Source organism: Peromyscus maniculatus, chromosome 10 (genome assembly GCF_049852395.1).
Source record: "Peromyscus maniculatus bairdii isolate BWxNUB_F1_BW_parent chromosome 10, HU_Pman_BW_mat_3.1, whole genome shotgun sequence".
Taxonomy (NCBI): Eukaryota; Metazoa; Chordata; class Mammalia; order Rodentia; family Cricetidae; genus Peromyscus; species Peromyscus maniculatus.
The window spans coordinates 83579709-83601433 of NC_134861.1; the positions used below are offsets into that span (position 1 = coordinate 83579709).

Below are 21725 nucleotides of genomic sequence, written 5' to 3' on the forward strand. Positions count from 1 at the left end.
GATGTAGTTTCTGGTGTGGGCCTATATGCCATTATGAACATAATGAACAGATGTCATTACTTTTTTTTTTTTAAGGTTTTGTACTTTTCAGTTGGCTAATGATTTTATTTAACTAAGAATATTCTGTGGCAAGTTTTGGCATGATTGTGATTTGAGTCCCGCTTTAGGAATTTTAGGTTGGTTCTGTTCCTCAAATAATGACAGTTTTTTTTTTTTTTTTTTTTTTTTTCAGTAATAGAGAAGATGGCCTTTTTGAGTCTGAGAAAGTAGAGTAGTTATTAACAGCAAGAGAAGCCTTTACTAATGTGGGATTTAAAGTGGCAGTCAGCTCCGTTGTGTCCCGTCCCCCCCCCCCCCCCCCCGCCATTTTGTCTTTCCTAGAAGGTAAGGTAGAACTTTGAAATTTTCAGTGGCTTTTTCAAAATAGTGCACAAGCTGAAGACGGTGCAGAGGGTACACTTCTCATGCTTGAAAAGTATGTTTGATGGGTGGAAATACAATGTTAGTCTTTTTAAAAATGTTCCTTTGGAATGTGTGGTCATTTGAAAAAAATAACATTGAGTACTACTACAGCAATTAAGATGAATCACTTGAAATGGTGAAGAAGCCTGTACTCCTTAAAAATCCGTTAAAGTGAACTGGGCTTAGTGGTCCATGACTATAATTCTAGTACTGAAGGGGTGGAGTCAAAAGAACCAGAAATTCATATCTGCATAATGAGTTACAGGCCAGCCTGGAATAAATGAGATCCTGTCACAAAACAAAATAAAACAGAACAGAAATCAAAACAAATCAGGATCCCGTTAGAATCAGTTCATAGGTGCAAAAGTAGACCAATTAAGGAATAGCTTCTGGTCTTGCTTTGATGATGGCCCAAAGTCATGAGGACTTTTCTTTCTTCTTCCACTTCTTTATTTGAGTCAAGATTAGTGCTTCCAAAGTGATTCTTCATTTTCAGTTTGTCCTTGGTGAGTTTTCAATGACCAGTGCTGAACATCACCAGTATGGCATGAACATATGTTAAAGATCACCTAGTCTGTGTAATCCAACCTGCATTGCCAAACCTGGTCAAAAAGAAAACCATCACAAGTTCTCAGAAACATTAGCCAACAGAGGAAAAGGGCATCGGTGTGTCATGTCCAGGAACACAACGCAAACTAGTGTTTGTGTTTCTTCTGGGCATGCTGACCCAGCTCACCTCTGGCGGACCTCTTTTAAGGTCATGGCCACAGAACAGCAGCATACACCTTACACTGAGTTTGCCATCTCCCTAACCCGCAATCCTTTGACTTTCTATAGCAGATGACTCTGGGAAGTTCCTCGTTGGATCGAATTTATTTTTTTTTCTGTAAGAAGAAGATGATTTGGGGAATCCAGTCACCTATGTAATTAGATAAAATTATATTTAGATAATTATATGCAATACTTTCCACAATTTATCTAGAAATTTATGAATTCTCCTTAAAATAGCATTTATCCCAGGTACATACTAGCATTGGCTTCTTTTATGTATGATGAAGCATTTTTTAATTAGCAAGAAATTCATTATGATTACATCAGTAGTTTTACACAGTTGGGTTGTATTCTAGTGCAAAGGTCATGAGGATTTTCCACTATGAAACTGGCAGGTTTTAAAGTTAGAGGTCTTGTCTTTACTTAATTATAGTTAATCATATGATTGGAAAGTTGCAAAATTCAGTGATTCCCAGTGGGCCTTCTGTTTCTTCAACAAACGAGTGAAATGCTCTTTGGTTGGCAGCCACTCAAAGTGTATTAAACTGAAGAGTACTTTATCATTATTCTTCTAAGACCTTGGAATAAATAAAATTCACCTCATAAACTGTTCCTCCAAGGGTACAACAGTTTTGTAATTGCATGCATTTAAAAAGCCAATGTCTAAAATTAATTTTCCTGTAGCATGTCACGTACTGAAACAAGAGGGGAAAAAAGCTAGAAATCCATTACAGCTGTGTGGCTATTTCATAGTGATTGTGGAGGGTGGAGGGTGGCTTTCAGGACATGCCACGGTGAAAGTGTCTGTTTTTTAAAAACATAATTACATGGGTCTAAAGTACCTTTGTAAAATGTCTGGTGCTCGGATAGTCTGAACTTTGGTCTCTCTGCCTAAGCCTTCTTTTTAATGGATGTTGATTTGAGTTGAGGAGTGTTGGCTCTTTGTTTTTCAAGTTTGTCCTTGATGTGTGAGGCGGATAGACTGAGCATGAATGCTTTCTGGGATGAAAGTATCTACAGTCCATTTAAGTGATCAAATTGGTATGACCATCCCTTGAGCAATTAGAGCAGTAGATTCATTTGATAGGCTTTACACCCGTTCCTGTATGCTGTTAGCTATGTGATATGCCATCATCACAGCATTCAATATTTATGGAAGATGATGTGAAATAGATGCTAAAATGAGCCACTTCAATCACTTAACACACTTGGAGAGGGGCATAATAGATGTTTCTCATTCTGTTTTGGAATGTGTTTCAACTAGTTCTATGGAAATAAGCTGGGTCCAGTTTTGAAGACTTAGACTCTCCTTGGTGGTGTTGCTGGATTTTAAACTGTTTTTTTTTTTAAATTATTTTGAGAATTTCATACCCACGTACTATATTTACATCATTTCTTCCCCTCCCTTTCCTGCTGCCAACTCTTCCAGTATCTCCCCTTCTCCTTCTCAGCTTCATGACCTTTTTCTGTATATATGAATCCCACCGAGTCCACTTAGCTTTGCTCACATGTTCATATGTTTAGAGCTGACCAATCCCTAGGGACTTTTAAACTCTAGAGGTAGAAAGGTAAACATGGCTGTTTTGGGTGGTAACATTGCTGTATTGGGTGGGTTTAATGCACACGGTAAAGGAGACTCTAATGACTGAGAGGTTGGAGACAGAAGTTACCATTGACATATAGGGGTTGCCTGGCCTGGAGGAACTTCCTGGGAGGAATGTGGAGGGATATGGTCAACACTCCTGAGTCAGATGGGTGTTGGGGGTGATGAGAATCCTAAACTCTTCTCCAACACTGTGGTTGTTCTCTTGATCTGTTCCACTCGTGGTCCTCCTAGTGAGTTTCGTTCCCTTCCCGGGGTTGACAGGAGTTCTATAAATAATACCTTCTGCAGAGCTTCCTCTCACCTCTGCCCTTTGTTCTCATCTGCAGTGAGTTAGGTGAGTGTTTAGCTTGTTCTAGGAAAATGTTTTTCAATCATTAAACCCCTGGGTGAAAAATGTAGGAAAACAGAATTTAACCCCGTCATTACCAGTCCAACATTGTTCAGAGGTTTGATGGGAAAGGCGGAAGAATGTTGGTGATAGCCGTAGTAAGGCATCTGATTTCCTTTAGCTGCTTAGGAGAGTCTCTGTGATATGATACATGTATTATTAAGGCTTCCAAATATGTTCTTTTTTCCCCCTCAAACTTAAAAACAAATGCCTTTGCTTTCTCTGTCTTCAAAATGTCTACATGTCTTAGAAAGCAGAAGCTGTGGATGAGGGCTGTTTGTCCTGATGCAAAGGTTGCTAGAGGATGTGTTATCATCACAGTGAATTTGTGGTCTGCTGGGCTTGCTCATTTTAAAAATGGGGAGCCTGCCTTCAAGGGTAAAAATCACAATTAGCTTCCTAGTGAGAGTGACATACGCCAGCTGAGACAGGGACATCAAACAAAGACATGACAAAGCCTAGTCCTCATTAAGCATCAACAACTGGGCATTTTCCATTTGAGATGAGTATCCGTTCATTGCTGCTCCTCCATCTTACACAAACCTACCTTGTAAGTTCACGACAGACTATCCATAGTGATGCTAGCTTTATAATTACAGGATGGACCTACACGGAGAGTTTTGAGACATATGTTTTTCTCATCTAAAAATCACGTATATAACCATTCCTAGGGATTTCATGGTTTCACGGGGGTCGGAGGTGCTTTGAATTCTTTTCGTCCAGTTTTTCTTAAGAGAAGGAGTGCTCTTGGGATGATGTCTTCCTGAAGATGACAGAGTTGATGACACAATAAAGACTATTAAGACTGCACGAGAGGGGACATGGTGCAAGTGCTGGTGTGGGGGCATGGGCAGGGATTGGTATTACCTTCAGGGAAGGTTGCATGTCTTTTAATTGTCTTCACTCATCACATCTTCCTAGGTGGATTAAGTTTGAAGAAAAAGTGGAGCAGGGTGGGGAACGATGGAGCAAACCCCATGTGGCCACGCTGTCCCTGCACAGCTTGTTCGAGCTGAGGACGTGTATGGAGAAAGGATCCATCATGCTTGACCGGGAGGCATCTTCTCTCCCACAGCTGGTGGGTAAGTATGCCATTTCCGGCTCTTCTTACTGTTCAGGAATGTTCTTTCATGCAGATGCCTACTAGGGTAAGCAGGGTTGAATATTCTCTGTAACGTGTTCTTAGAGTTCTGTGCCATGAAGTGAGTGATTTGTGAAAAATTTGACAAATATTAAGAAAAATAGCATTAAGAAATAATGCCCGTCTCTGGTTACGGTTATTGTTAAAATTTTAGAATAGTTTCTTTCAGATTTCTTTGTCAGTCTTCTCCTTTATGCTTTTCTTTTAGCCTCCATTTTTTATTACAATTAAGATCTTGTTCAATACGCATAAGTGTAGATGTAACCAACCATCTTATTAAATAAGAAACACAGAACCAATGCAAAGAAGAAAGCCAAGAGATCAGAGCTAAGAGCTTTAGCGCCTGCTGCAGCTAGCCTCTTCAGCCAAGAGACCTCTCTGAAAAGAACCTACTTCCTGTGTGTTTGTCTTTATATGGACTTTCTGTTCTGCCTTCTCATTGGTTGTAAACCCAAACACTTGACTGCCTCGTCACTGCCTGTCTGTAGAGACTTTCAGGTCTTCTATGGTTGGTATTGAGATTAAAGGCATGTGTCTTCAATGCTGGCTGTATCCTTGACCACACAGAGATCTACCTAGCTCTGTCTACCAGGTGCTGGGATTAAAGGTGTGCGTCACCACGGCCACGCTCTTGCTATGGCTCTAATAGCTCTGACCCCCAGGCAACTTTATTTATTAACATACAATTAAAATCACATTTCAGTACAAATAAAATACCACCATACATAAGCATATTAACTTTTTTTACTTACTAGCATAAATAACATTTTTTTGTATATACATATGTGTGTGTGTGAGTTCATATGCATACATGTGGATGGGTGGCTGTGTGTACTTTTGTGCATGCATGTATATGTAGGCCAGAGGTAAACCTTGGTTTCATTTCTCAGGAGCCAACCCTTGTTTTTTGAGACAGTATCTCTCCTTGGGCTGAACTCTCTTAGTAGACTAGACAGGTTGGCCAGTGAGCCACAGTAACCCACCTGTCTCTACCTCTCCAGGACTGGTAGTATACACACATGCCATTATGCCTGATTTTTTTTTTAAACATGGGTTCTGGGGATTGAACTCAGGTTCTTATCCTTACATGACAATAACTTACTGAGTCATTACCTCACCCTAGATTAGTATTCTGGAAAAAAAGAACCCTCTCACCCTCCTATCTTAATTGGCTCTCTGGACACTAGGTTTTAAGAATTCTTTGACCCAAGATGTTTCACTGATATTTTCTACACCTCAGTTTTGCTATCTTCAAAACACAGTTTATATCTTACGGAAGAATGAAAATCCTCTACTTCCTTGGCTGGTGTGATGGAACGTGGACGTCAAGTCATTTAGCTGGATGTAGAGAAATGTTGTGGGGAGGATGCTAGCAGGACCTTATGGGCTGGTGACTAAGTCAGTTTATGTTGGCACAGAGTATCATTCTTACCACCGGAGCTTGTGGAGTTTCTCTGTGTGAAATTTTGCCATGTATTCCTTCCACTGAGCGTATGTTTTGCTCTCTATGGAAAAAAAAATCTCTGGAAGGCGTTACATATTAATTCTGTGTGATACTGAGTGGTTTCACAGCAAGAATGCTGAGATTACAGTGGGCAGCTTTTTAAAGTCTTCCTCTGCTAGCATGGATGATCACGGTCAAAACACGTTCCTTGCCATTCCTGCTGACTTGGTTTCCTCATGATACTGTGAGGGCAGTAAATTTAGGTGCACGCCCGAATTCCCCTTCCTGATGCTATGATAAAATACCCCGATTAAAGCGATTTAGGGGAAAAAGGTTTACTTTCTTGTGATTCTGGGCTATAGTCCATCATGACTGGAAAGTCACAAAGGCAGAGCCTTAGAGAACTGTTCATATTACATCCATCTTTAGGAATGGAGAGGGATACATGGATGCTTGTGCTCAGCTTGCCTTTTTCTTGCCTAGTCCTGGACCCAAATCCACTGAATGGTGCTGTCTGCTTTTAGGCTGGGACTTGCCATATCAGTGAAGGTAATAGAAACTGTCTTCTACAGATGTGTCTTTCCACAGGCTAACCTAATCTAGGGAGTCCCTGCTAAAGATGCCCATCCCAGGTGACTCTAGACTGTGTCATGTTGACAATGGAAAGCGACCATCACAGTGGGCCTTTCAGAGTTGTTAGGTGAATTAAGTAAGGTCACCAGACACCCTGGGTTCATACTGTCCCCCAACATAATTAGCTATCTAGATTTTCCTACGTGTCATGTACTAGACTACTACTTGAAGTCTGATTTGAATCTGGCAGATAGATGCTTGGGGATTTCATAAGCAGAAGGAAAAATTCCAAAGAGTATGGACTGAAGAGATGGGAAGTATTAGAAAATTCATTCATTCATTCATTCATTCATTCATTCATTCATTCATTTATTTATTTATTTATTTATTTATTTATTTATTTATTTATTTATTTTTTTGGTTTTTTGAGACAGGGTTTCTCAGTGTAGCTTTGCGCCTTTCCTGGAACTCACGTGGTAGCCCAGGCTGGCCTCGAACTCACAGAGATCCGCCTGCCTCTGCCTCCCGAGGGCTGGGATTAAAGGTGTGCGCCACCACTGCCTGGCTCATTCATTTATTTATTAATCCATTTGTTTGTTCATTTATTTATACATTTTTTTGCTGGCCTTGGAGATGATCAACAGGGTGATGAGTTTCTTTTTCTGCACAGCTGAACTTTTCTGCAAAGCTGTCTTTGTGTGATCTCCAGCTCCTGAACTACCTTAAAGAGTGTCTGGGCTCTAGCACCTCCTTGACTCTGCGTACATAGCAGAAGACAGAGTCCCACATTCATTCAGACCCTCTTTACCCAATGACCAAAAAGAGAAGATCTGACATCTACTATATTTAAAGAAGATTAATTGAGCATTTGATGTTCTTGCTTAATATCCCATAACTTTTTATTATTGGCTTCAGACTCTTTTCTAACCTCTGTGCATTTCCTTTAAACACTGTCATTTCATGTTAAAATTAGACACCACTAGGTCACTTTGAGGTATCATCACTCCCTAATATGTTTACTTCACAGTCCCTGGGGCAAGGAGGCAGAATGCCAGTGCTATCGTTTTGGCACTGATAATACAAAAAAAAAAAAAAAAAAAAAAAAAGTTTAGAGGCAAACCACACATCATGAGCAAAAGAAAGGAGGAAAAAAGACCAGCAATGCAGAAGAGAAAGCAGAGCTTGCTTAAAAGAGTGTCACTCAATAAAGAAACGAAAATCCTCCAACAGAATAAAAACCTATGGAGGATAAAATAAAAATAGTGCAAAGCCTTTATTTCGTTTGAATGACAGAAGGCAGCATAGTAATTTGAAGAGTTATAATGATTATTTTGTTATTAGGAAAATCTTTTCCTAGCGGAGGATAAAGTAAAGTTGCATACGCCAATAATGCTCAACTGATAGTTACATGCTCCTAAATCTCGTGTTGTATTTCTTCCCAATAGCCCAATTTTGCTTCAGAAAATGGAAAGAAAAAAGAAATAATAGCAAATGTAATTATACCCAACAAATAGTAGGATGATTTCCAGCCGTCTTTGTGGGCTTACTGTTGCTCCTCCTCATCTGCCCCTGAGAGAACGATCACTGCAGGTCATAGGCAATGGCACGAGGCTGGCCTGGGCATGAGCTGTGGTCAGGCGGGATTCTTACATTGAGATCAGCTTATTTCTGATTCTTTTCGGGACCTCTCTGTGCTTTTAATTTTGTGTGTGTGTGAGTGTGTGTCTGTGTGTGCGGAATCCCTACTGTATTTTAATAGAAAAATTTGTCTTTGAAGCATTACAGAAGACAAGACATAATTTTCAGGGATTATTTTAATAGGTTTATTATTAGCATCACCATTGTAATCCTACATTTAAAGGGTGTCATTCACACATGAAGTCAAGTTCATGGAATTTTCTTCCACTCTTAAGTTAAAAAAACCTGTAATCCATTTTAGGTATTTAGCACAATGTGAAATGGATGAGAAAAATGTAGCTCTATTTTTGGAACTCATACATACATACATACATACACCCTGAGCTCTGCAGATGTGTGAGTCCTAATGTTTCTTGCTTTTTTTTAAAAAAAACCCACCATTGATACTTTTAAAATTTATATTTATTGTTCTTTATAATCATAAGATTAATATATATTCATTTAAAAATAATTCATAAAAATTTTACTAAAAAAATAAAACCTCTAATTTTACCATAAAAGTAAAACATTTCCTAATCTAATTTTGTGTATCATCTTAACATCATTTTTTCTATGTAACTCTGTTTATGTACATAAAATGGAATTATAGCACATCATGGTGTGTGCATGTGAGTGTGTGAGTATATGGGTACATGCACTTGTGTAGACTAGGGGTTGTGTGTCTTCTTCTTCAGTCTTGGTCTTATTGCCTTGAGACAAGCTCCCTCACTCACCCTGAAGATCTCCTTCTCAGATAGGCTGAGTGGCTAGTGAGCTCACAAGGTCTGTCTGTGTCTGCCTCATAACGCTGGGGTTATAGACCTGCACAGTCATGCTAGACATTTTACATGGGTGCCAGGACTTGATCTCACATCCTCATGCATGCAAAGCAAGTATTCTTATCTGCTGAGCCATCTCTCCAGCCCCGTGGTTCATCGTTTCAATTTATATTTGCTTACAGATAAAAAAATAAATATCGATATTTTCATGTTGTTCTATAAAAACATAAAGGCTGTAAAATAATCTATTAGGTATTTGGGTGGCCTTTTAGGTTTTATTATAAAGAAAAGTGCATATTTTTGTTAGACTTTTGCAAAATTGTCTGGTTAGTATAGAGTTCCAGCTGTAGAAGATTCAAAAGTTTTGATCATATTGAAAGGTTTTGGTGTGGCTAGTCAACACTGGCATCATCAGGGAATAGAACATGCATCTTTCACACTGGGATAAATGATTTTGATAGACCTAACAAATGTCTTTATTGGGTATATTCACATATATTTATTTACATTATCTTTGTTAATTTTGAAGTTAAAAACTATCCTTTTTCTGAATGCTCACTTGTCCTCTCGTCTGTTTTCCATAGTTTGGCCGCCTTTCTGTTTGCAAAAGCTCTGCATGTGTTGCTTTTTCTCTGCCTAGCGCTTGATTTTAAAATATATATATATATATAAATATCTTTGACTTTTCTGAGGTAGAGCCTGGCTATGCAGCCCAGGCTCAAGCTAGCTTTGAACTCACTTTGCAGCTCATGCTGCCAGGAACTCACAGTCTTTCTGTTTCAGCTTCCCGAGTGTGTTAGCATCACAGTCATGCCCAAGTGTGCCTGGTGGGCTTACTTTTTTTTTTTTTTTTTTTTTTATTTTTCGAGACAGGGTTTCTCTGTGTAGCTTTGTGCCTTTCCTGGAACTCACTTTGGAGAACAGGCTGGCTTCAAACTCACAGAGATCCGTCTGCCTCTGCCTCCCGAGTGCTGGGATTAAAGGCGTGCGCCACCACCGCCCGGCTGTGGGCTTACTTTTTAAATATGGACAATACTGTGTCCGATGGAGAAAGATCTCAGATGTGCACCAGCAGCTCCGCTTTTAGCAGGGCTTCTTCCTCTAATGAGTCTGTATGGGGAGGAGCCGTCATTTTTTTCCTCCTCTTTCTCATCTGTGTAACAAGCTGAACTTGGTGCTCCCCAAGGCCTCTTTCAATTGTTATCACCTAGACTTGGCTCATCTTCTCCCAGTTGGTAGTGTCTGTGGGATCTGCTCAACCAAACTCTTCATTTCAGTGTAGTTGTGAAAGTTACTGCCCCCACTTTCCTTTGAAAGGTTTTTGTAGTGGATGCTTAAAGAGATCCTATTAGGTGGACCACTTTTTATGGATGCTTGATGAAGGGCATAAGCTACACAGATGTTTCAACCTGTCTAACTAGTGATTCCCAAGCATTAGTTAACAGAGGGTCAGCTGTGCATGCCCATGCATTGAGAAGCCTTGCCAGGAAGGCTAGAGAAGAAATACTTTAATCCACAGCCCTGGCATCAGAAGGAGAATTTGATGACACTTGCGGCAGATAGGTTGGGGACTGTTATTTTTGTGGTTCTTCCGCAAATGGACTTTCCACGTGGAATGGGACTTATAGGGAAAGTCGAGGGTTGTGCCTGGAGGCACTTAGTGACTTACCTGTGGAACAGAGAACTAATTGTACTTCCAGGGTCATTCTCCGGCTTTTACTGAGTGGGGTTTGTGTGGTTAAAAATGCCCAAAGCTGAAGGCCACTTTCAAATCCAAACGCTCACCAGAGAAACTTCCTGCCTCCTCCAGTCCCTTACCAAGTGGTTCACATCCTGCACATTTAGGACCTCTGTGCTAGGCCAATGATGGACAATCTTTGATTTAGCCTCTTCATGCCTTACAAGTGACTGGCTGTCCACTCTGTAAATTGATGGCTTCTAGATGTAGACTGTGAGGCAGAATGTTCTATTGAAGATGGACCAATAATACTAGTGCAGAGAGGCGCCAGCAAGGTCCTAGGGACACCTGTACCTTCTCTTCAGTGCAGGATTCCTTAGGATTCTCTGTTGTCCGGCTGATTTTCCTGTCAGACTTTTGCCTAAGAGCAGACTTTGCTCCCTTGTGTACTTCCCTACCCCGAGTAGTTTCCTCAGAGGAAGATACGCCGTGAAATGCCTTGCCTCGCACACCTCATACAGATTCTGCAACGTGTCTCTGGGAGTGGAGGCAGAGGTTAGAATAAGATGCACAGGTTCAATGTATGCTGCAGATGTGCTTGCCTGTGAGAAAGAAGGATTATTTTCTATCAGAAGATGATTTGGTGCGTTCGTGCGTGCGTTCGTGCGTGCGTGTGTGTGTGTGTGTGTGTGTGTGTGTGTGTGTGTGTGTAGGCCAGAGTTGCTGTTGGGTGTCTTTTTAATTGCTAGCCCCCTCCTTTTTTGAGATAACATCCCTCACTGAACCTGGTGGACTCCAGGGCTTGGCCTGTCTTCACTACACTCCCTCCTGCAGGAGGTTACAGGTGGATAGCACTGTGGCCAGCTCTTTATGTGAGTGCTGTGGATCCAGACTCACGCCCTCCTGCTTGCCCAGCAAAGCCCTTTACCTCCTTAGCCATCTCCCTGGCCCCCAAAGCCAAACAGTAAAGAGTTAATAGAAAGACTAAGATACTTAAACCTTTTATAAAAGGGTTAGTCAGGCTGTGTTTGAAAACCGTCAGTGGAGTAGGCTGGCAAAGGTTTTAGTTGGGGTGGACCAGGAAGATTAAGTCTACCATCTCCGAAAAGACTAGGGTATAACTTCGTAGCTTGATCTTTCCTTCAGTAGTTGTTCAAATGGTCTGATATTGGGAAAGGTATTTTAAAGAAAATATAACTTAGAAGAACTGAAGAGAGAGACTTTAACAATCACTCCTTGTGTTTGTACAACTTATTTTGTTTCATACCTTTGATACTTCTGATTATGTAATGTAGTGGGAGTTCTAATTGATCTTAATAATAAAAACCTGGAGTCAGATATCGGGGTGAAAGCTGAAAGATCAGAGAAGCAGAGCAGCCAGCCACTAGAGAGACTTCTTACCTCTAGGAATCTTCAGACTGAAGGGGCCGAGCTCCTGTCTCCACCCCACCTTATCACCTCCTCTCTCAGCCCAGCCATAATCACTTCCTGTTTCCTCTTCCCAAGTGCTGCTGGAATTAAAGGCGTGTGCCTCCCAAGTACTGGGATCAAAGGCATGAGATCCCAAGTGCTGGGATTAAAGGTGTGTGCCACCACTGCCTGGCCTCTAGTGGTTAGCTCTGCGCTTTGATTTCCAGGCAAGATTTATTTGTTAGAGCACAAACCAAATATCACCACAATGTAGTGCAGGGCATGGAAATTTGAACCTCATTTTTTTACACTGAAAAATGAAAATTACTGACTAATTGTGTTGCTCATAGAAATGTTGATTTAGGGGATTATTAAATAACTGTAATATTAAAAAATAAAAAAGGGGGGGAATAAAGAAATTAAGATAGTTCTACCTTTCTAAAGACAATTAATGCTGGAATATTTATAATTCCCTCATTAATGCCAGCATTCTGTCCCTTCATATAAAGTGGGAAGTTGCCTTTGAGAAAGTAATGCATTGATGTTAAATTTGGTGGTGACACCCACAAAGCTAGAGTGAAAATTAGCTTCATGGTTTGGTGTCTGACTTTTGCTTCTCTTTGCTTTCATATCAGAGATGATTGCTGACCACCAGATCGAGACAGGCCTTTTGAAGCCAGACCTTAAGGATAAGGTCACATACACTTTGCTCCGGAAACACCGACATCAAACCAAGAAATCCAACCTTCGGTCCCTGGCTGACATCGGGAAGACTGTCTCCAGTGCAAGTAGGATGTTTACCAACCCTGACAATGGTAATGCAAAGCCAGCTGGCCGCTGCTTCCTCTTCACGTGTCACTCACCTTTACTCCATCTCTTGGGATCCTTTCTTCCTCCTCTGTATATGTCTTTTCTCAAGGTCACATGCCGTGGTCATCTCATGATCCTTTTAATACACTTGGGCAGGTGTGCAGTCTTGCTGGAAAGGTTTCACTGTTGCTCTAGGTTACAAAGCCACAGTGCCTGGCTTCCCCCGTGTGTGTCTATGCTGATGGGCTGAAATGACTGGTTAAATAACTCTGTGGTGAAACAACTGAGTATTCCAGATGAATCAGCAAGCTTGCAGGTAATATTGAGTACCTCAGGGAGTATGTCTTCAAGATGACTTGCAGCAACTAGGAGAATCTAATAAGAGATGATAAATGCTTTGAAATAGCATATAACGACATTGTTGCTTAAGGATGGGAGTCTAAGATTGCTCCTAATCTGTGAGTGCTCCTCTTACTAGTATATGCCTCAGTATTGTTTTCACCACTTGAAAAGGCAGTTGATTTCTTGATAAATAATGATTATATTCAGATAGAAGTATAATCATTCAAAACGGGATATTAATTCATTATATAACAATAGGAAAGGTACTATGTTCTTGTTATATTTATTGTATTGCACTTACCACAATTTCTTGCAGAGTGTCTATCTTTGATATCATTCTCATCATTGGAAATAAATTTCATGTTTGGCTGCAGTCTCAGAAGGGTGAAACAAGTTTCCATGAAGTGTGGGAAATGACAGTGTGGTGGGCAAAGCCCAGCAAGCATTGGGTTGGCAGAACCAGGTCTAGATTCTATTACCATCGTGTCTTCTGAATACCAAGAGAGTGAGGGAGATTGTAACTCCGTGGAGTGACCTGTGCTTTCATATTATTATAGAATGTATTCTCAGGCAAAAGGCAGGTTAAAATGATGGTAGAAAGTGAGTTTGATCCCAGCCACTCCATATCCATAAATGTGAGTTTTCTCACTTAATATCAAAAGCCAGTGATTTGGAGACAGATTACTATAAACAAAATCCCAAACTGTCTGTAAAATAATTAAGATATGAATGCTTTCAATAAAATCTATTCAGGAGAGAGAGGGAGAGGGAGTGTAATTTAGAATACTTTGCTGTCATTTGGTGCTTCTGCTGTTACTGGGAACATTGCTGTTGACAGAGATGTCTTCGGTTTTATATGCCTGTTGTTTTATTTCTGAAGAAAGGGTTGTTCAGTGGCTGGCAGTGCCATTGCTTGAGCAGGGTGCTTTAGTTCATCTTACAAGCATTTCATTGTAACCAGCACACATATTTGCAATTATGGCAGTTAAATTTCAGATCTCTCTCTCTTTTTTTTTTAAATCTCAGACAATAATCTTCCTCATTAAAAAAAAAAAAGTGATTCTGAGAGTTAGAGGTTTTACTTGCTTTAAACCATTGTATTAATAGTAGTTCATAGAGGTAAGAGCATGCACCATGTTCACATGTTGCATGAGAGATGGCTGTGGCTGCCAGGATGCTCTCTTCCCAGAAGGGTAAGCTGCCTTTTCTTGCACTAGAGCAGAAACTAGGCACAGATGGGTCTTAGTGGCCTTCCTTTTGGAGGAGCTATGAATGAACTGAGATTGCTCCTTCTCCAACTCTTCTTCCTCTACTCTTGTTCTGCTGAGGAGGTTGAACTTGCCTTCATCATTCACTCTCATTTGTACAATGCTGTACACACAGGGCAGAAAGCACATGGGAAAAGGCAGGAGCTTCCTTTTTTTTTTTTTTTTTTTTTTTTTTGGCTCTTCAAATGATCAGCCTACACCCTGAAGCATAGGATATGATTAGTTTGTTTCAAACGTGTTATTATTGGCCTTTGTGTTACCTAACTCTTTAAATATCACAGGCAAGATTTGGCTTTGCGAGATCCTACAGCAATGAGTTACATGTGCCTCCAAGGTACACGATCATAAATCATGGGATGGCAAGTTTTTGGCTTTCTACAGGTGCTTGTTCCTAACCTGCAAGTTTGCACAGTTACTTTTATGTCTTAGGGCTTAATCACTTAATATACCTAAGAACTACGTAATGTTCTTTGAATAAACATCTAAAGTAAGGAATTATATACCCGTCACTACTCTTTTAATAAACAAGAATCTTAGGTCGACTGTAGTTGGAGCTGGGCTGTAATAGTTTTTCTCATGAAAAGCCTAGATAAATGTAATCACTTTAGCCTTAAATATAGAAGTAGACCCTGTGACAGAGACTGCTTTGCCTATGCGAGCAGCAGCATGACAGATAGCTGAATGGCATCATGATGCTGAAGTCAGGGATTGTTTTAGTTCCCAGTCATGTCCTAGAGTCAGCTCTCATCTACTCACAAGATCCCACTGTGAGGGGGGGATTCTGCAAGCAGTTCGTTCTATTCAACAACTGTTAAATCCCATTAGCATTCAATTAAATAACTATATTAAAAACAATGACAACACATACTCAAAATGCACGACTTCCTGCTTGTTCCAGGACAGTTTACTATAATCTGTGCACGTGAGGTGATTTCCACCTGTGTGTGAGTGTGCAAATACTATAAAATGACTGCTATCATGCATTGGGTCTGCAGCTGGTTCCATCATGCCCTGGGTTCCAGTGTTGACTCCAATGGCTTCAAGTAAGCAGCTGAAATCTGCGACAAGGGTGGTGTTCTCACTGTAGAGATCAGCAAGTGCTGCAGACCACGACTTGCTTTATTATTGTTCCAGTTGTTTCTAAATTAAAAAAAAAAAAGATGGAGAAAATACTAATAATGCAGGTTAAGCTCAAAGCATGTAATTACTGCATACAGCTTCTAAAACACAATCCCCTTAAGATTGAAAAGATTTTTTTTTTGGTAGTTAAAACTCCTATTTGATTTAGTAGAGGACTGATTGAAACACCACTGACAAATAATGAAACTTGAAACATGTATTTATTGTTTTGTTTTTGTCTTATTAACATACATAATATTATAATCAAACATTTAGCCTGATTCACATTATGAATTCCCTTCCTTCCATTTTTTGGTTCATTATCATGAACTCATTTTCAATTGGTAAAAAGCTACTTATTTTTTCTTAGTAAAGAATTAGAAAAATGGTGTAGTCCATTTTTTTTGCCTGTAAAATAGAAATAATGAAAAATTAAAAAAGATGTGAATGTTTCGAGCGGTAACTGGCACTTAGTAATCACTCAACAAATGCATAGGCGAGCTGTCTAAGCACAACTATGCAATATAGACTTCAGCGTAATAGGCCTGTCTTCTGGACCATTTGCTTCAGTGGCTTCCTCTTCAGGAAGAAAACCATAGAAATAATTTTTATGTATTTCTTCAGACTTTTTGGTGAGTGGTGTCAACACCCATTGTGTAACAATGGGAGAGGAAAGAGGCCGTTTCTCCTCACAGTCTGAAACCTTCCTTACTTTTGGTTAAATGGCTATAAGAGGAATCCTGATCCACCTTGGGCACCCAAGGCTATGGCCAAGTACTGTGTCAGGCAGTGAGCAGTTGGGCAAGGTGGTATCTCCAAGCAGGGCAGCTGGCTCCTGGGGCTCACATAGCTTTCCTTAGATTTTCTGTGGTACCCCAGGGCCTCTTCTATATTTATAGTGGTCCATGACCAACTACTACTTAGCACACCACTGGGTTTCAGCTTCAATTCACTGCCTTTACCACCCTCCCCTTTACCCAGGTATACAAAATGTAATCAACGGGCTTGTACAACTTGGTGCAGTCTTGGCTTCTATATCCAGACTCCTCTTTCAAGGGTTTCTAACAGTCAGGAAGCTGATACCTAGTTCTTTCCCATGTAGCGGCTTAGGTGTGAGCACAGAAAAGCTTGGGATATTAAAAAGCCATGTGTTGTTATTACGTAGTAGAACCCGGGCAGTGTTCACAGGGCAGAATGATCAATAGGAAGAAATCATGGTATTTGCTGTTGTTGCTAATAGGAGTTCTAGGATCCAGAGAAGTAGAGGTGGGATTAGTCAGACCCTTATTGCTTTGAATCTGACTTGAGCTCAGGCCCGCTTGAGCTATGTGGTGTGAATAATAGATCAGGCTGCCTTGACACTGGGGTGAATTAGATCCGGCTGGGACTACAGCCAAGTCTGGCAGCTTTCTCCGTCCCTTTAGCAATGCTTTAGCTTTGCTTTTGGTCTGGGCTTTGGATTCTAGTTTCCCCAGTGGTCTTTAGGTGCATTGTTCCACTTCCCACCTTCCTCCATCATATTTTTGAATCCAGGCGTGATCCCTGTAGCAGTAAATAGGGCAAGCACTTCCCTAAACTCCCTCAAAGATTCTGCTCCTCCGAAGCAGGCTTCAGGCTTCTCCAGTTCTGAGGTGGTCAGGTGGCATCTTTTATCCTTAGGCATGCATCTCTTTCTGATGAGCATGCCATTCCAGGTGCCTTCTGAATGCAGCCAGCTCCTTCCAAAGCCCAGCAGCACATAGCCATCTGTTTTGTTCTGGACGCTCATTCTCTATGCATTTGCAGAGCACAGATGCATGTCTTGGCCAGAGCTCAACGAAACGACGCTCTTCCCAACCTGATGATAAACAAGGCAATCCACGGAGAGTTGCTAACAAAGTATCTGAATGAAGTCGCCTGCTAATGACAGTGGCTACGGTGGCCAATCCTGGTAATCTATTTCTAACTCATCCATAAGACACGAATCTTTCTGCTTCTCCCCAGGTCTTCCAGATCTGTCATGTTCAAACTTCCATCATCCCATTCTAGCACTTCCTAGTCCATCCTACACTTTATGACAATGAGACAATGACAGGTTAGGTTTATGAGTAGAACACAGTGAATCTTTAGGCCTATTCAAGGTCTGTTTCATAATCTTCTTGAAGATACGATGCCATCTCTTCCAAAGGCTTTATTCCAGTCCTCAATCATATTTAGTAGACACATGATTTTGAGAGTTAAGTAATCACCTTGAGTCTTGTTATGTCTGCAACATAAGAGTAATTGTGTGTTGTTATTCTGTTTATGTTACCAGGAGTAGGTAAGATATATTATGAAAATACATTAATAATAACATAAGATGCTGGTCTCAGGAATGGATAGTATTCAGATATATTTTGAGGAATACTTTTAGTGATTTTCAGATTTAAAATTGAGGGCAGATTGTCAATTTACCAGTTTTAGCTTGTGTTCTATTATTGCCTGTGCTTCTCAGTCCCCTCCTCCATCACACTAATGTGAAAAGATTCTTGAGGGTTCGTTTTTAAAACAGCCCTACTTTCATGACCAGGTTTACAGTTGTCAAATAATCCGCACTGTGTTATCATATATGGGCTTTATAGTAGTTTAAATTGCTACCTAAAGTATCAAGACTGATCAGCATGTGTGAGCATGGACAGGCTTTAGCTATCAGTGAATAACATAGGATGGTGCTATAAAATGAATATTTCGGCCGGGCGGTGGTGGCGCACGTCTTTAATCCCAGCACTCGGGAGGCAGAGCCAGGCGGATCTCTGTGAGGAGGCCAGCCTGGGCTACCAAGTGAGTTCCAGGAAAGGCGCAAAGCTACACAGAGAAACCCTGTTTCAAAAAAACAAAAACAAAAATGCATATTTCTTAATTTTTTTTTTTTTTTAACTAATTGACAATCTAGTCTCGGCCACTAGAATCTAGGGTAGAGCAGCGTTACAATTGCATCTCTTTGTCTTAGAGTGCCACAGTTGAGTCTTCGGTTCTTCCTGCCTCCTCTCCAGGTGGAGTCACATGTTGCTGAGAGGCTGAGGAAAGCATCTCGGGCTTGGGGTACTTAGTTAAGTCGCCCTTGCAAAGTCTTGTTCTCCACAGCCTCATCTTGCTCCAAGAGCAGATGGGAGGGAGGGTGGGTGTAGATCTGGGACTGTGTCCTGGTCTTTGTAGAAGAGAATCAGAGAAGAAGAAAGGGAAGGCAGGGAAGAGGAAGAAGAGGAGACAATTCCGAAGAATCGAGTGTGACCCACTCTCAATTATATCCTCCCACAGGAAAGAGGAGAAGAGAATGTCTAAGTCTTCCAAGACTGGTCAAGCATACCTTAAGTTGGCACAAACCCTCCTCCATTAAAATACATGACAAAAAGAGATCTTTGCCAGTTCTTGAGTAAAAAGTTGGATTTATCCATTTTATTAGATACTGACATGTATTTGTTTATAGGATACAAAAATGAGGTCAGATGTATACAATGTAGAGTAATTGAATCGAGTTAGTTAACATACCCATTATTCCAATCCTTACTGTGTATTCTTCATGTTGAGCTGAAGCATTGTAGCGTTTGAGCAACATCTTTCATCATTTTCCCCAACTCGGCAGCCTCGGGGACCAGTGGTCCTCCTGTGCACTCAGAAGATGTAGAGAACACATGTAAAAGTCACATTTGTCTATCTTTGTGCAGCTCATTGTACCTAATGACCTGTCCACTCATCCATGCTCCCACATAAAACATAATTACCCTCATCTTTAGGACTGAATAGTACCCTTTCCTTTATATACAACATATTTTTTACTGACATTTATATTGATTCTACATCTTCGCTATTGTGAACTATGCTGCATTACTAGAGAAGTGCAGATATATCTTTTAAACATTGATTTCAGATCTTAAAGTTAATTTAAATGAGGTCAAGCTGTTGTCTTTAGTGTTTCCTACTACCCTTCAAGCAAATATCATGAGTATTAGTAATAACAGCAACAGTGCTAGCTCCCAATATTTTTACACCAGAAAATATGGTCTGTAATAGTTTTAATATGCACAACATCTCCATTTGCAGGTGAAAGTCTTGAAACTCAGATGTAAAATTAACAGACAAACATAATTAGTGGAGGGACCAAGCATTGAATGTTGACTTTATAATAACATACTAATTCAATTACAGAGAAATGAGCTTCCTCTGCTGTCATTTATTTCCCAGTTCTCAGTGAATCCTGGTCTCTTACTCCATAAAATAATATAATGTTGGAGGATTTTAGTGGCCATTACCCAAGCAGGACCACACTAAACAAAGGTGTCAGTTGAATCCTTTATCAGATTTTTCAAGTGACTATTTCTCGGCAGCATGTCTCATGTGTGCTTATCAATGAATGCTGCTGTGCCCAGGTAAATGTCTTAGCTGGACAACAGTGTTGAAAAAGTAGTAGATGTTCAGTAACTATTTAAACATACAATTCTGCTTTTCTACAAAGAGCCCTAAACATTTAAAATGAGCAAAGTTTATTTTCTCCTTACTAAAGAAGCATTTTGCTAGAGAAATTCCTATCCATTTGCTTGGTTCTCTGAGAGATGCTAGATTTAGGATTGATGGCTTTTGATAAGTTGATTCCCAAAGGGAATATGAATCATTCCTTTTTCCACCCTCTCATAGCACCATTTTCTACAATCTAGACATTGGAAACCATCACTCAAAAGTCTTTAGAATCATGTATTTCCTCATCAAGTCTTAATGGTATAAGCCAATTTCTACCTTGTTTATGCCTGAAGTCAGGCAAAAGTGGTTTAAAAGAAAGTATGTATGATATTAGCAAAGGCAAGCTGCTTATTTTGCAGCTGAAGAGAGAAACAGTGAAAGCATTATGTAGAAAAGGTATACACAATGTATCATTACCAAGCTCTAATTATAGAAAGTTATCCTCTGGATTTCAGAACAACTTTTCAAAATTTGATCCTTAGAGTAAATTTGTGAAGTGGTTAAAAAAAAAAGCAACCCAAATGAGTTGTATCATTTATCTTTCTCTCTCTCTGCATAGAACACAAAGGGTCCAACAAATCAACATGTTGGAATTTGCCAGTGTAAGTAATGGATGCTGTGAGTCTCCATGTTTTCACTAGGGTAAGCAGCCAGATGGCTCCAGTAAGGCTTTCTGAATCACAGGTGCCAAGTGTCTATGGGCAGTTACATTTTCATGCCTGCTTTTGGAGCCAGACTCTTAGCTGGTATCTGCCAGACTCCATTCCACTGTCCTCTTTATGGGGAGGCTCAGGGTTCATGGAGGCTGTGTGTACAAAGAGAAACCTCTAGGATTAGTTCCCAACAAGTACCATACTGACAAGTTGAGGCAGGTGAGGGAGAAAGAGGGGAAGTTACCTACTAACTTCTAAGGTCTGGAGCACCTACTAGTCTTTTTTTTTTCCTCAGCCATGAGCTCAGAGAGATTTGTCCAGCTCCATCCTCCTTACCAGCTAAAGGACTGGATGGCTCTTTTGAGTTCACTGTGTATTCTCACCTCCGTCAGTTCTCACTGAATGCATCTTAGTGCAGCCTCATTTGTACCTAGACAAGTAGATACCAGTTATCTACACTTGTCATTTCATATAGCTTGGTCTGTGGGAATAGTGGTTCTTTAAACAGGTCTGTATATTGTCAAAAGAAATAGGAGGTGAGCCTTGGTTAGCATACCGCTGAATGTCTCTACATGCTTCCCTCTTGACAGAAACAATTTTGGAATAATCTCAACTCATTCATTTTGCCTTTTCATTTTTCTCAGTGCAATAAAAACTCGCAAAGAAGTTCAGTTAGGGAAAACAATTAAAAATTCAGATTGCAAGAGAGAAGACATCAGATTTGCCTCAAACAGGTGCTGGCACAGAGGGCCTGCTAACAAATCCTGGCTTTATTTACAGCTTTTAAACACAGACAGACAAATTTGCAAAAATGTTTCTAGATTTTATAGTGTGCTTAATGCCCAAATTTGGCCATAAATTTATGTTCATTTGTAAATGGTTCGATTTAAAGCCTGGCCTCTCTGGTCACCAGTAGTCTTATAAAATGACCATTTGCCTGCCCTGTCTTTTGCACACAATGTGAATAGATAATCTATTGGTTATGTTTGGTGGAATATGCTAGATGTATTATCTTGATAATAAAATGACTATTTTTATTATTAAGGGAAAAAAGTTTTAAGTCTATATTATGTATTGCCTCATGGTCATGTATTTCCAACATCACTATCATTCCTTAAAGGAGTAGGTTTA

General features: G+C 40.2%; 1 protein-coding gene across 5 annotated transcripts in view; it reads left to right on the forward strand.

Moving 5' to 3' along the window:
- Slc4a4 (solute carrier family 4 member 4) overlaps positions 1–21725 on the forward strand; it is a 336420-nt gene that overhangs the window by 135429 nt on the left and 179266 nt on the right. For all 5 annotated transcript variants that reach the window (XM_076546591.1, XM_076546588.1, XM_042257613.2 and 2 more), the window contains 2 exons: positions 4149–4309; positions 12565–12744. In XM_076546591.1, the coding sequence (XP_076402706.1) occupies positions 4149–4309; positions 12565–12744 (341 nt within the window). The remainder of the gene's footprint in view (positions 1–4148; positions 4310–12564; positions 12745–21725) is intronic.